Genomic DNA, 13,315 nt, shown 5'->3' with positions numbered 1-13,315 from the left:
CAACTGATAATGAATGGATAAACAAATTGTAGTACGTATGTACATGGAATACTATGCAACTATAAAGAACAATGAGGAGTCCGAAACATAACATGGAGGAATGTGGAGGACATTATGCCGAGTGAAATAAGTCAATCACAAAAGGACAAATACTCTATGGTCCTACTATTATAAAAAGTCAAGAATAGATATAGACACAGAAAGCAGCATTCTTTGATGGTTACCAGGGATGGAAGGGGGAAGCACTTTCTAGACAATAGACCCTTATTATTTTTGGTGATGGGAAAGGCAACACCAAGTATGGGTGAAGTCTGCAAACTTGACCAAAGTAAATGAAGACACTAAGAAGTGCGGAAGGCAAAGGGACATTTTTGTTCAACACTCTAACATATTTAAATTTGCAACAACAGTGATAATCAAAAATATGTGTGTGGTTTCGTAGTTAGATATGTATGCATATATCTGTAGAGAAAAGCATATATGAGTACATGCACATGCATGTATAGGTGTATCTGTAGGCATATGTATATACATATTTGTGTGTGCTACATGTATATTCATAAATATAATAAAGCACATGGGGAGCACAGTTACAGAGACTTACCCAAACAACTCGTGGAATTGTTTTACTGGGCTAAAAGGCTTAGGACCATAGTCTCGATGGACATCTTAGTCAGTTGGCATAATATAGTTCATAAAGATAATGCCCTACATCCTAGTTTGGTGAGCAGCATCTGGGGTCTTAAAAGCTTGTGAGCAGCCATCTAAGATGCAACTATTGGTCTCTACTCATCTGGGACAAAAGAAAATGAAAGAAACCAAAGACTCAAAGAAGAAACTAGGCCACAGGACTAATAGCCCACACAAACCATGGCCTCTTCCACCCTGAGACCAGGAGAGCTAGATGGTGCCTGGCTACCACCACCGACCATTCTGACCAATGGTGGAAAAATGTACAATAAAATTCAAATTCTTAAAAAAAGGCCAGACCTACTGGACTAAAAGAGACTAGAGGAACCCCCAAGACTATTGCCCTAAGATACCCTTTGAACTTGGCACTGAAGCTACTCCTGGAGGTCACCTTTCAGCCAAGTAATAGATTGGTTTATAAAACAGCGAGTATCACCCATGAGTAATGTGTACCTTAAACAATCAACTATATGAGACCAAACGGTCAACATTTACCCAAAAGCAAAATGAGAAGGGAAGGAGGAAAAGGGAAACTGAATCAATGGAAACAGAACAAATAAAATGGAAATTGAGAATCTGACACATTGTGAAAATTGTAACCGATGTCACAGAACAATTTGTATAAAAATTGTTAAATGGCAGCCTAAATTTTCACCTAAAACACAATACAATATTTTAAAAAAATCTTAAGGTCCATACTGTTTATTAAACCAGATTCTCAGTAATGAGTTATGTTCACACAAGAAAAACAATGTTCAAGAATTATGGTTAAAAATTAATAATACATTTTAATAAATCAATAATCCATTTTATGAGCCTTTAATAAATTTGGCAAATAGCAATTGAAGCTACAAAATGTAATTACAGAAAAATATGTTTTCCTTTGAAAGAAGTATACTTTTTCTGGAATTTGTAACTGTTAACGTACTTAATATTAAGACATTTTTCAGTGTACTTAGCAAGTCCTTTTATAATAATATAATGTACTATATTTCTTCATTAGATAATGATCTTAGCAAGCTTTTATTATGCCTCAAAATTACTGATAAACAAACTGAGTGGATAGAAAACTTCCGAAGACAGTTTTGCAAAATGATGAAGACCAAACCTGATGTAATCAGTGGAGCTGGTGAGTGCGTTGATTTAGTTGTTGATTTTTTGTTGTTGTTGTTGTTGAAGGGGGTATGAAGATTGTATTAATACAAGCTGAGGATCCTGAAGATTAGTACTGGCATGTGTAGAATACTTAAGAATAATTTCAGTAAGTCCGTTGACTTCTAAGGTACTTATGAACCTGAGAGAATAAAATGTCAAATTTGCAAAACTATCTACAAAGCTCTATATAATATTGAAAAGGTCTGGTGATCAAAACTGGAACACTTACCTACCTTTGCCTAGGCAGCAGTTTGCTCACTTTCACCTGAATGTACTGTAGAGTATCAAGATCATATCCTGATACTCCAAATCCTATATGCTCATTTCATGTTCTCTGTCTTATGCCACTTTTAGACATTTAGAGGTAGTACTAAATATAATTCACTGCAGTAAGTAAAGCTTTCTTTACTTCGTCGCAGTATGTAGTAGGTTTAGAATATCATAGAAATATGAATTTCCTGTCAGGATTTAGTCTGAATTGAAATTGAACCATAGGAATGGCTCTGGTTTTATCTTTTCTTACATTTAATAAAATCCAGGGACGTTCTTCAGTCATTTTACATCTATTCAGTGCTCCAAACCTTAGTATCCTGAATTGATAAGTTTTTCCGCAATACCTACTGTGCGTGATCAGTCTTGTGCTGAGAATATTAGAAAGATACTTCAAAGGGCAGTCAGACAATCGTCTGGTACTTCTGGTCTGGTGCTTCCTTTTATATAAAGAATTTTATAAATGAGCAAACACATGCCTTTATATCACGATTTAAAAAACTACTTTCATGAAGTGAATGGGAGAGGCCTCTGGCTCTGTGTCCAGTTTGTAGCTTTCCTTAGTACTTTACTTATTTTGACGCTTCCCAAACCTTTGTTTTCAAAGACTTGGTAACCATCCTACTGTGTATTGCTTACTAAAACATCTTTCCTCAGCTTTTTTAACCAGTCCTCATGACTTCTAGTTGTTTTTGAGGAATATCTGTTTAGAAGCTTGCCTAATGCTCAAGCTGTCCCCCTCAATCCCCAGTGTGGGCCTTTGCTTGACATGCCAGTTCTTGCTATTAAAATCTCAACATGCCACAGTGAAGGAAGAAACAAATGCAGATTTATAGACCAGGCTGTGAGACTTCTTGACCAAGCTGCATGGATAAGGAAAATAAGGTTTAACTACCTAGTTATGGTTAGAAGCAGAACTAGGATGGCTGAGATAGCCTAAGGAAGCCCTGCCTACTTTGCTTACTACTTGTAAACTGGAAGAGCCAAAGGAAGCAGGAATTGCCCACGTGGGTTTTAAAACACAGAAATCTTGGGTTCTAGTAAATTATGAGGAGCCCTGGCGGCACAGTGATTAAGTGCTCATCTGTTAATCCAAAGGTCGGCAGTTCAAACCCACCAGCCACTCCGCAGGAGAAAGATATGGCAATCTGCTTCCGTAAAGATTAAAAGATTACAGCCTTGGAAACCCTGTGGGACAGTTCTGCTCTGTCCTGTAAGGTTACTGTGAGTCAGAAGCGAATCTACGGCACACAACAGCAACAATAAATTATGAACAAGAGCGCTAAACTGTGTCCAGTTAGATCACCATTTTTACTCCCTCAGGGAGGAGCAAATGGTAGAAAGCAAGGCTTCAGAGTAGCAAAAGGGAAAGAAGTTCCTTTCTCTCTGGTTGTCCTGGATTGAATTTTGTTCCCCCAAATTTGTGTTGAAGTTTTAATCCCTAGACCTGTGAACGTGACCTTGCTTGAAAATAGAACCTTTGAAGATGTTATCAGTTAAGTTAATGTGAGGTCATACTGGAGTACGGTAAGTCATAATCCTTTCTGAGTGGTAAGACAAAGGATGGCCGTGTGATGAGTGAACCATCCTGCAGCTGCAAGGCAAATAGTGGGCTACTAGAAGCTGAGCAAGAAAAGAAAGGATCTTCCCCTGGACTTTTGGGAGGGAACGTGGCACTGTTGACACCCTGAATTTCCACTGCTAACTTTTAAAAGGCAATAAATTTCTTCTTATAAGCCACCTAGTTTATGGTACCTTGTTGTGGAAACCCTAGGAAATGAATACACTGAACCAAGATTAAAATGTTGGAGAAAGGATTCTCTATAATAATGCTTCATGTTAAAATACATTTGGTTGCTCATGCTAAAATTTGACAATTCATTGGTCTGCTTTTTTGGACACACTCTTTCAAATTAACAAATATCATAATAACCTACTACTTATAAGAACAATAGACTTAAAACAATATAGTTTAACAATGTAATTTAATATGATAACAAAAGAAGGTAACATGACTAATAAAATAGAACAAAATACAAGTATTTAAAAAATAAAGTCTTAAATTTATACCAAAAACATAGCCCTCAATTAAAAAGAAAAAAAAATGTTGTAATATATGTGAAGGTATGAATATACTTAACCCTTTACACTTGTAAGAATTATTTAACCTGGGGTCTGTGGATGACTTCAAGGGATATGTGCACACTTTGAAATTATATACAGTATTTGGTATGAATGTGCATGTGTGTGTGTTTTGGAGAGGGGAGAAGAGAGGGGTAGTATTCATGATATCCAGAGAAAAGTTAAGAAGTTTTGTGTTATTGATGACTGCTTCATATTGAAGTACATGACGTATTTATTAAGTAAACACCTTTGGACAGGTTCAAGGTATAATTGACTAATAAATTATTCTAAACAGAATATTGTGCTTCTATTATTGTCATCCTGTTGATTATTGCTAATAGATAATATTCAATTTGTATCACAGTATATTGGAAATATATGGAAGTGATTTGAAAAATATAATGTAAGGAATAACAATAATAATAGTAGTAATTATAAAAACAGTGTTGCCGTGCCATTAGGACTTAGGTTCCTAGATCTTCACCATAAATATTTTTTTAATATTGAATTTTATCATCTGATAACACCTACTAGACTTAAGAAAAATAAATAACAGTATCCGTCTAATGATAAAACCTGATTCCTTGATCTTATCACCTTTAAAATCTCTGCTAGAGTGATATCAGAGGAGGCATAGTGGAGAGTTAAGACTTTCCCCACCACCCAGCAATAGTGAGGCCATACCCTCCGGTTTCCCCATGTGTCTGTCAGTTTATCATATTGTGGGGGCTTTTGTGTTTCTGTGATCCTGGAAGCTATGCCACCGGTATTCAGATACCAGCAGGGTCACCCATGGCAAAAAAGTTTCAGCTGAGCTTCCAGACTAAGACAGACTAGGAAGAAAGAAACAGCAGTCTACTTCTGAAAAGAATTAGCCAGTGAAAACCTTATGAATAGCAGCAGAACACTGTCTGCTATAGTGCTGGAAGATGAGCCCCTCAGGTTGGAAGGCACTCAAAAGACGACTGGGAAGGAGCTGCCTCTTCAAAGTGGAGTCGACCTTAATGATGTGGATGGAGTCAAGCTTTCGGGACTTTCGTTTGCTGATGTGGCACAACTCAAAATAAGAAGAAACAGCTGCAAACATCCATTAATGATCACAACATGGAATACGAAGGATGAATCTAGGAAAATTAGAAATCATCGAAAATGAAATGGAATGCATAAACATCGATATCCTGGGCATTAGTGAGCTGAAACGGACTGGTATTGACCATTTTGAATTGGACAATCATATGGTCTACTATGCCAGAAGTGACAGCTTGAAACGTAATGGTATTGCATTCATTGTCAAAAAGAACGTTTCAAGATCTGAAGTACAACACTGTCAGTTATAGGATGATAGCCACACACCCACGAGGAAGACCAGTTAATACGACTATTATTCAAATCTGCACACCAACCACTAAGGCCAAAGATGAAGAAATTGGAGGATTTTACCAGCTTCAGCAGTCTGAAATTGATCAAACATGCAATCAGGATGCATTGAAAAATACTGGTGATTGGAACGCGAAAGTTGGATACAAAGAAGACAGATTGGTAGTTGGAAAATATGGCCTTGGTGATAGAAACAATGCTGGAGATTGCATGGTAGAATTTTGCAAGACCAACAACTTCTTCATTGCAAATACCTTTTTTCATCACCATAAATGGCAACTATACACTTGGACCTCTCCAGACAGAATACACAAGAATTGAATTGACTGTTTGTGCAAAGAGACCATGCAAAAGCTCAGTATCATCAGTCAGAGTAAGGCCAGGGGCCAACTGTGGAACAGACCATCAATTGCTCATATGCCCATTCAAGTTGAAACTGAAGAAAATTAGAACAAGCCCGTGAGAGCCAAAGTACGACCTTGAGTATATCCCACCTGAATTTAGAGACCACCTCAAGAATAGATTTCACATGTTGAACACTAAAGACTGAAGACCAGATGAGTTGTGGAATGACATCAAGGACATCATACATGAAGAAAGCAAGAGGTCATTAAAAAGACAGGAGAGAAACAAAAGACCAAAAGGGATGTGAGAAGAGACTTTGAAACTTGTTCTTGAATGTCTAGCAGCTAAAGCAAAAGGAAGAAATGATGAAGTAAAGGAACCCAAAAGAAGATTTCGAAGGGTGGCTCAAGAAGACAAAGTATTATAATAGCATGTGCAAAGAGCTGTAGATAGAAAATCAAAAGGGAAGAACAGGCTCGGCATTCCTTGAGGTGAAAGAACTGAAGAAAAAATTCAAACCTTGAATGCAATAGTGAGGGATTCTATGGGGAAAATATTAAATGATGCAGAAAGTATCAAAAGAAGACGGAAGGAATACACAGAGTCATTATACCAAAAAGAATTTGTTGATGTTCAACCATTTCGAGAGGTAGCTTATGATCAGGAACCGATGGTACTGAAGGAAGAAGTCCAAGCTGCACTGAAGGCATTGGTGAAAAGCAAGTCTCCAGGAATTGATAGAATATCAATTGAGGTGTTTCAACAAATGGATGCAGGGTTGGAAGTGCTCACTTGTCTGTGCTAAGAAATTTGGAAGACAGCTACCTGGCCAACGGACTGGAAGAGATCTATATTTATGCCTACTCCCAAGAAAGGTGATCCAATTGAATGTGGAATTATCAAACAATATCATTAATATCACACGTAAGCAAAATTTTGCTGAAGAGCATCCAAAAGCTGCTGCAGCATCGTATCAACAGGAAACTGCCAGAAATTCAAGCCAGATTCAGAAGAGAACATGGAACCAGGGATATCATTGCTGATGTCAGATGGATCCTGGCTGAAAGCAGAGAACAGAGAGATGTTTATCTGTGTTTTATTGACTATGCAAAGGCATTCGACTGTGTGGATCATAACAAATTATGGATAACATTGCGAAGAATGGGAATTCCAGAACACTTAACTGTGCTCACGAGGAACCTTTACATAGCTCAAGAGCCAGTTGTTCAGACAGAGCAAGGGGATACTGCATGGATTAAAGTCAGGAAAGGTGTGCGTTAGGGTTGTATCCTTCTACCATACCTATTCAATCTGTATGCGGAGCAAATAATCCAAGAAGCTGGACTATGTGAAAAACAATGGGGCATCAGGATTGGAGGAAGACTCATTAACAGACTGGATTATGCAGATGACACAACCTTGCTTCCTGAAAGTGAAGAGGACTTGAAGCACTTACTGATGAAGATCAGAGACCACAGCCTTCAGTATGTATTACATCTCAACATAAAGAAAACAAAAATCCTCACAACTGGACCAATAAGCAACATCATGATAAATGGAGAAAAGATCGAAATTGTCAAGGATTTCATTTTACTTGGATCCACAATCAGCACCCGTTGAAGCAGCAGTCAAGAAATCAAAAGACGGACTGCATTGGGCAAATCTGCTGCAAAGGACCTCTTCATAGTGTTGAAAAACAAAGATATCATTTGAAGAGTAAGGTGCACCTGACCCAAGCCCTGGTATTTTCACTTGCAGCATATGCACGCAAAAGCTAGACAATGAATAAGGAGGACCAAAGAAGAATTGGTGCCTTTGAATTGTGGTGTTAGTGAAGAATATTGAATATACTGTGGACTGCCAAAAGAACAAACAAATCTGTCTTGGAAGAAGTATAAACAGAGTGCTCCTTGGAAGCAAGGATGGTGAGACTGTGTCTTACATACTTTGGACATGTTGTCAGGAGGGATCAGTCCCTGGAGGAGGACATCATGCTTGGTAAAAGTAAAAAAAAAAAAAACCCAGTTTTTTTTTTTTTTTAGAGAGCGGAAAAGAGGAAGACCCTCAAAGAGATGGATTGGTACAATGGGTGCAACAATGGGCTCAAGCATAACAATGATTGTAAGCATGGCGCAGGACTGGGCGGTGTTTCGTTCTGTGTTACATACGGCTGCTGTGAGTTGGAACCAACTCATGGCACCTAACAACAACAACAACCCTCCAGTCTCAGTGGAGGGCATGTGAGGAGCAATAAAGAGGTACCTCTGTCCCTCCCAGGCAAGATACTATCAGCAGAATCCTAGTGGAGAGCCAGAACTCACATACTCACCCAGCAGTAACAAGGAAGCCCACCTCCCCAACTGTCCACAGAGGTCAAGTGTGAAACCTAGACTTCCAACCCACCTGACAATAATGAGGCATTGCTTTCCTTCTGTGCAGAAGGAATGTCAGAGCGACATTAGCTAAAGCAGAAATTTAAGTAAGGTCTAGACTCTCATTACATAAAACTTTAATATCCATGATTCCATTGAAAATCATTTATAACTAGAACCAGGAACATGATAACTTCAATGAGAAAAGAAAATCAAGACATGCCAACACTGAGATGACAAAGATACTACAATTATCTGACAAGAGTTTTAAAGTAGGTATCATAAAAATGTTTTACAAACAACTATGAACACATTTAAACAAATTTAAATATAGAAAGTGTTGGCAAAGAAATAGAAGGTATAAAGAAGACCAAAGAGGAAACTAAAAAATGCAATAACCAAAATAAAAAGCTCAATGGATGGGCTTATCAGCAGAATGAAGGGAACAGAAGGAACAGAAGAATTAAAATAGCATGATAAAAATTACCCAGTGTGAATATCAAAAAGGAAATAGATTTTAAAAAATGAACAGAGCTTCAGGGGCCTATGGCAGTATGACAGAAGATCTAACATTTGTGTCGTTGGAGTCCATGAAAGAGAGAGAAGAGAGTGGGACAGAAAAAGTATTTGAAGAAATGATGCCTGAAAACTTCCCAAATTTAGCAGAAAGACAGAGTCATGGATTCAAGAAAGTGAACAAACCCCAAACAAGATAAACCTAAAAAATTCCAAACCAAGACACAATATACTCAAACTTCTGAAAACTAAAGACAACAACAGTAAATCTTGAAAGCAGCAAGAAAGAAACTGTGCCTTATGTATAGGGTAAAAACAATGTGAATGATGGTAGACTTCTCATCAGAAAAGATGGAGGACAGAAGGAAGTGACTAAACATTTTTCAAGTCCTGAGAGAAAAGAACTTTCAACCATGAAATCTGTATCCAACAACAGTACTTTTTAGGAATGGAGGAGAAATAAAAGTGTTATCAGATGAAGAAAAAATTGAATAGAATTTGTTGCCAGCAATTCTTGTTGTTAGCTGCTGTCGAGTAGGCCCCAGACTTATGGTGACCATAAGCGCAAGAGTACGAAATGCTCCTGTCTTGTGCCTTCCCCATGATCAAATTGGGGATTCAACCTTTGTGAACCATAGGGTTTTTATTGGCTGATTTTTGGAAGTAGATCACCAGACTGTTCATCCCAGCCTGTTTTAGTCTGGAAGCTCTGCTGAAACCTGTTCAGCATCACAGCAACACTTAAGCCCCTACTGACAGACAGGTGGTGGCTGCACAGTGCAGGAGTGCATCGTCCAGAAGTCAAATCCTGGTCTCCCTCAGGGAAGGCAAAATTCTACCAGTGAGCCAGACCTATCCTACAAGAATGGCTAAAGGAAGGTCTCTACCTCTCTGCTATCCTTGCAACTTCCCCTGAATCTATAATTACAAGAACAGAGAAAATAATTAATATAAATTACTTGAGAACATTGAGAAGAATGATCAGACTGATTATTCTTATAATAATTTATTTGAAGAGTGGCTGAAGTTGAAGGAGTAAGATTGTAAAGAGCTTGAAATTCATTAGAGGAGTTCTAACTTCATGGGGTAGGGAGTTAAATACCATGATTAGTTCTTGAAGAAGCAAATGTTCAAGGAAGAGCACGCAGGATGTTTGACTGCAGAAAATTGAACTCTGTTGCTGTAATTTTCATGTTACCGGATGATGTGCTAGCAGTAATAAAAGATTTAAAAAAAATGAATTAAAGTAAGTACAGGAGAAATTTTGAATGCTTATAAACGTTGAGCTTCCTAATTTTTGAACCAGCTATTGTTAAGATGGCAAGTCTAAAGAAGTAAGCACAGTCAGTGCCCAGGTGTTCCTGAACAGTCTGCCTTCAGCTTTTCCTTGTAGCAGAAAATCCATGGCCCCAAATTAGTACACAAGTGATATAAATTTTGGCTTTTTAGTATATTAATGTTGTATTTACATCCCAGGGAATGTATGATTAAAGAAGGGAAAAGGTCTATAATTTAAAATCCTTTATAGAAACTCCAGGCTTGTCATTTAAAATAAAATTCCCTCTTTAGACAAAACAATCTTCTGTACTTTAGTTTCTGGGTAGTACTACCCTAGGTTTAATTTATTTTTAAAGTTGAGGATTATTTCATCACATGAATTAATTTCCTTGAATTATAGATGAAGGCATATTCAGTCAAATGACAATGAGTGAGCTGTTGGTCACACTGAGATAAACAGCTACTCTAGTAATATGCAGTTCAGCTACTCTTGTAGTTGGCAAGTTGGCGAGATTATTAATGAGATCAGAGTCACAAGTTCAACTACCAAATGTGGATTCATTTTTAGCATTGTTCCATGAAGATAGCTAATCTCTGAAATGATTCAGTTAATATAGATCATAGTTGATACCCTAAATATCACTTGTGTACAATTTTACAAGTTGGCTAAAGCTTACTCACTATATTTATAAACTATATGTATAAACATATCAGTTACTACACAGATATATTCATTTTCAGTTAAAAAAATGAAAAAAAAACTTTTTTGCTTATTATAATCCACCTGGTTATGTCCATTCTGGGGGTAATGTATGCAAAGGCAGTGGTATTATCTATATGGTATTATCAGTCCAACCTAGAAAAGAATCATTTTGTTACTTCTAAGCCAGATAAGGCAAGTCTACTTTTGATCTGGTTTCCTTGAACAGGTAACATCAGTTGAAAGTATATAAAACACATAATATGTGCTGGTTTTGAAAAGGACATGAACTATGCATTTATCTTGGTCTTTGAGTTCACATAATTTTTTTTCTCTGTATTTGTTAATAATGATAATAAGATATGATAGGCTAATTAGTGGTAATTTTCTTTTTGAATTAAATCATTTAGCGAATTCTGAAGTAATCCTTAGAGGATCTAAAGATAAAAGATGATTCTCTTCCAGTTTTACATTGAAAAGGTTCTCAGTGAAGCTATTAAAATTTAATTTAAATTATAGATATAATGAATACCAAAATGCTGTGTGTTTTGAATTGGACCTCCATAGAGTGTAACTGTGAAAAAGTACAGATAAATTTTACCTTCTGGTCTGTGATGTAGAAATGTAATATCACATATTATTCTTAACTTTGAGTATCCTAATTATTCTGTTTATTACAGCTTTGGTTGAATTACTTGAAAAATTTGTGTTTCACCTTTCTGAAGCCTCATCTGAATGCTACTTTCCCTCAGTGGAATATACAGGTACATCTTAAGCAATTTTGAATTTTCAGAATACTCAATGTGTAAATAGATAATTTTCATAGAGTGTGTAATTATGTTACAAATATGCACAAGTTTATCCTATCCTAAAAACCTCTCACTTGGTGCTGTATGTGTTTCAGATATTCAGTCTCTTCTCTCTGCAATTGCCTGCATTTCCTCATAACTCTCTGACTCCTTCTTGAGTTTTTTTTTTTTCCCCCCTTGTCCCCTTGTCTATTAAATGTCCTCCACTATTCTGATTTTATCCAGTAATCCCTATTGGAAGAATTGTCACCTTCCATGCAGGAGACCCAGGTTCAATTCCTGGCCAGTGCCCCTCATGCACAGCCACTGCCTGTCTGTCAGTGGAGGCTTGCATATTGGTATGATGCTGAACAGGTTTCAGTGGAGCTTTCAGACTAAGGTGAACTAGGAAGAAAGGCTTGGAGATCTGCTTCCAAAAATCAGCCAGTGAAAACCCTATGAATCAGAAGGATCTGATCCACAACCAACCATGGGAATGGTGCAGTACCAGGCAATATTTCATTCTGTCATACATGGGGTTGCTATGAGTTGTGGACTGACTTGATGACATCTAACAACAGCAGCAACAGTAGGTAAACATTACCTGGGTGTGCCACAGAACCCCTCAAACTCAAAATGTCCAAATGGGACCTCAGTGCATCATATCTTATTGATATATACTTTTCCTCTAGCATTGTCTATCTTGGTAGGTGGCACAATCATCTACTGCCTATTACAAGTTAGAAACCTAGGAATCATCTGTGATCCATTTTTTAAGTCGACATTTCCCTCTCAGTCACCAAATCCTATATATTCATCTCTACTCTCCATTATGTTAGCTCAGGCCACCATCTCCTTTTGCTTAAGGTATTACAATAACTTCTTAGTTCCTTTTCAAAAGTATTCTTTAGCTTGCTCTCAGAGTGACCTTTGAAGTACAGATCTGACCCACTCACCCCCCTACTCCTTAGAAGCTCACCATTGACCATTACATAAAGTCTAAGCTTCTTACCATGGTACCCAAGGACTTATATTATCTTGCCCCTTTCTTCCGCTCTAGTGTCATCCCTTTCTTCTCCCTGCCTCAAATGTATTTTTTAGGAACACTAAACTATTTACAACACTGCCTCCTCCCACACTTATTCATTTATTCAACAAATACACATTATTAGCTACAATGTATCAGTACTTTTCTAAGCACTGGGACATAGCAGTGAGCAAAAGAAGAAAAAAAATCTTGCCTTAGTCAAGCTTATCTTCTGGTGAGAACATAAATAGTAAACAAATAAATAAAGATTCAGTATCTCAAATAATATGATAACTCACTGCCTTCGAGTTGATTCCTACTCATAGTGACCCTATAGGACAGAGTACAACTGCTCTATAGAGTTTCCAAGGCTGTAAATCTTTGTGAAAGCAGACTACCACATCTTTCTCCCACAGAGTGGCTGGTGGATTCTAACCACTGACCTTTCAGTTAGTAGCTGAACCACTGTACCACCAGGGCTTCTTGGTATGGCGATAAATGAGTAGAAATGTACATCAGGGAAAGTGGCTAGGGAGGATGCTAGTTGTTAATGAGGGTTGTGGTATTAAATAATGTACACATAAAGTTTTGCTAATAAGGTGATTTTTGAACAAAGACCAGTAAGTGAAGAAGAAGCATGATATATGGTTATTTGCAAGGGAAGAGAATTCCA

The 13,315-nt window shown here is 37.4% G+C and overlaps 1 protein-coding gene across 8 annotated transcripts in view; it reads left to right on the top strand.

Annotated features, from left to right (window-relative positions):
- Nucleotides 1–13,315, top strand: part of TBC1D32 (TBC1 domain family member 32) — a 318,311-nt gene that overhangs the window by 215,087 nt on the left and 89,909 nt on the right. For 7 of the 8 annotated variants that reach the window (XM_064290365.1, XM_023539436.2, XM_064290356.1 and 4 more), the window contains 2 exons: nucleotides 1,694–1,819; nucleotides 11,508–11,591. In XM_064290365.1, coding sequence (XP_064146435.1) covers nucleotides 1,694–1,819; nucleotides 11,508–11,591 — 210 coding nt within the window. The remainder of the gene's footprint in view (nucleotides 1–1,693; nucleotides 1,820–11,507; nucleotides 11,592–13,315) is intronic. The other variant, XM_064290358.1, reaches the window with a different exon arrangement.

This window comes from Loxodonta africana, chromosome 1 (genome assembly GCF_030014295.1).
Source record: "Loxodonta africana isolate mLoxAfr1 chromosome 1, mLoxAfr1.hap2, whole genome shotgun sequence".
Taxonomy (NCBI): Eukaryota; Metazoa; Chordata; class Mammalia; order Proboscidea; family Elephantidae; genus Loxodonta; species Loxodonta africana.
Note: the sequence above shows the minus strand (reverse complement) of the source record. Positions and strands in the feature narration are given on the sequence as shown.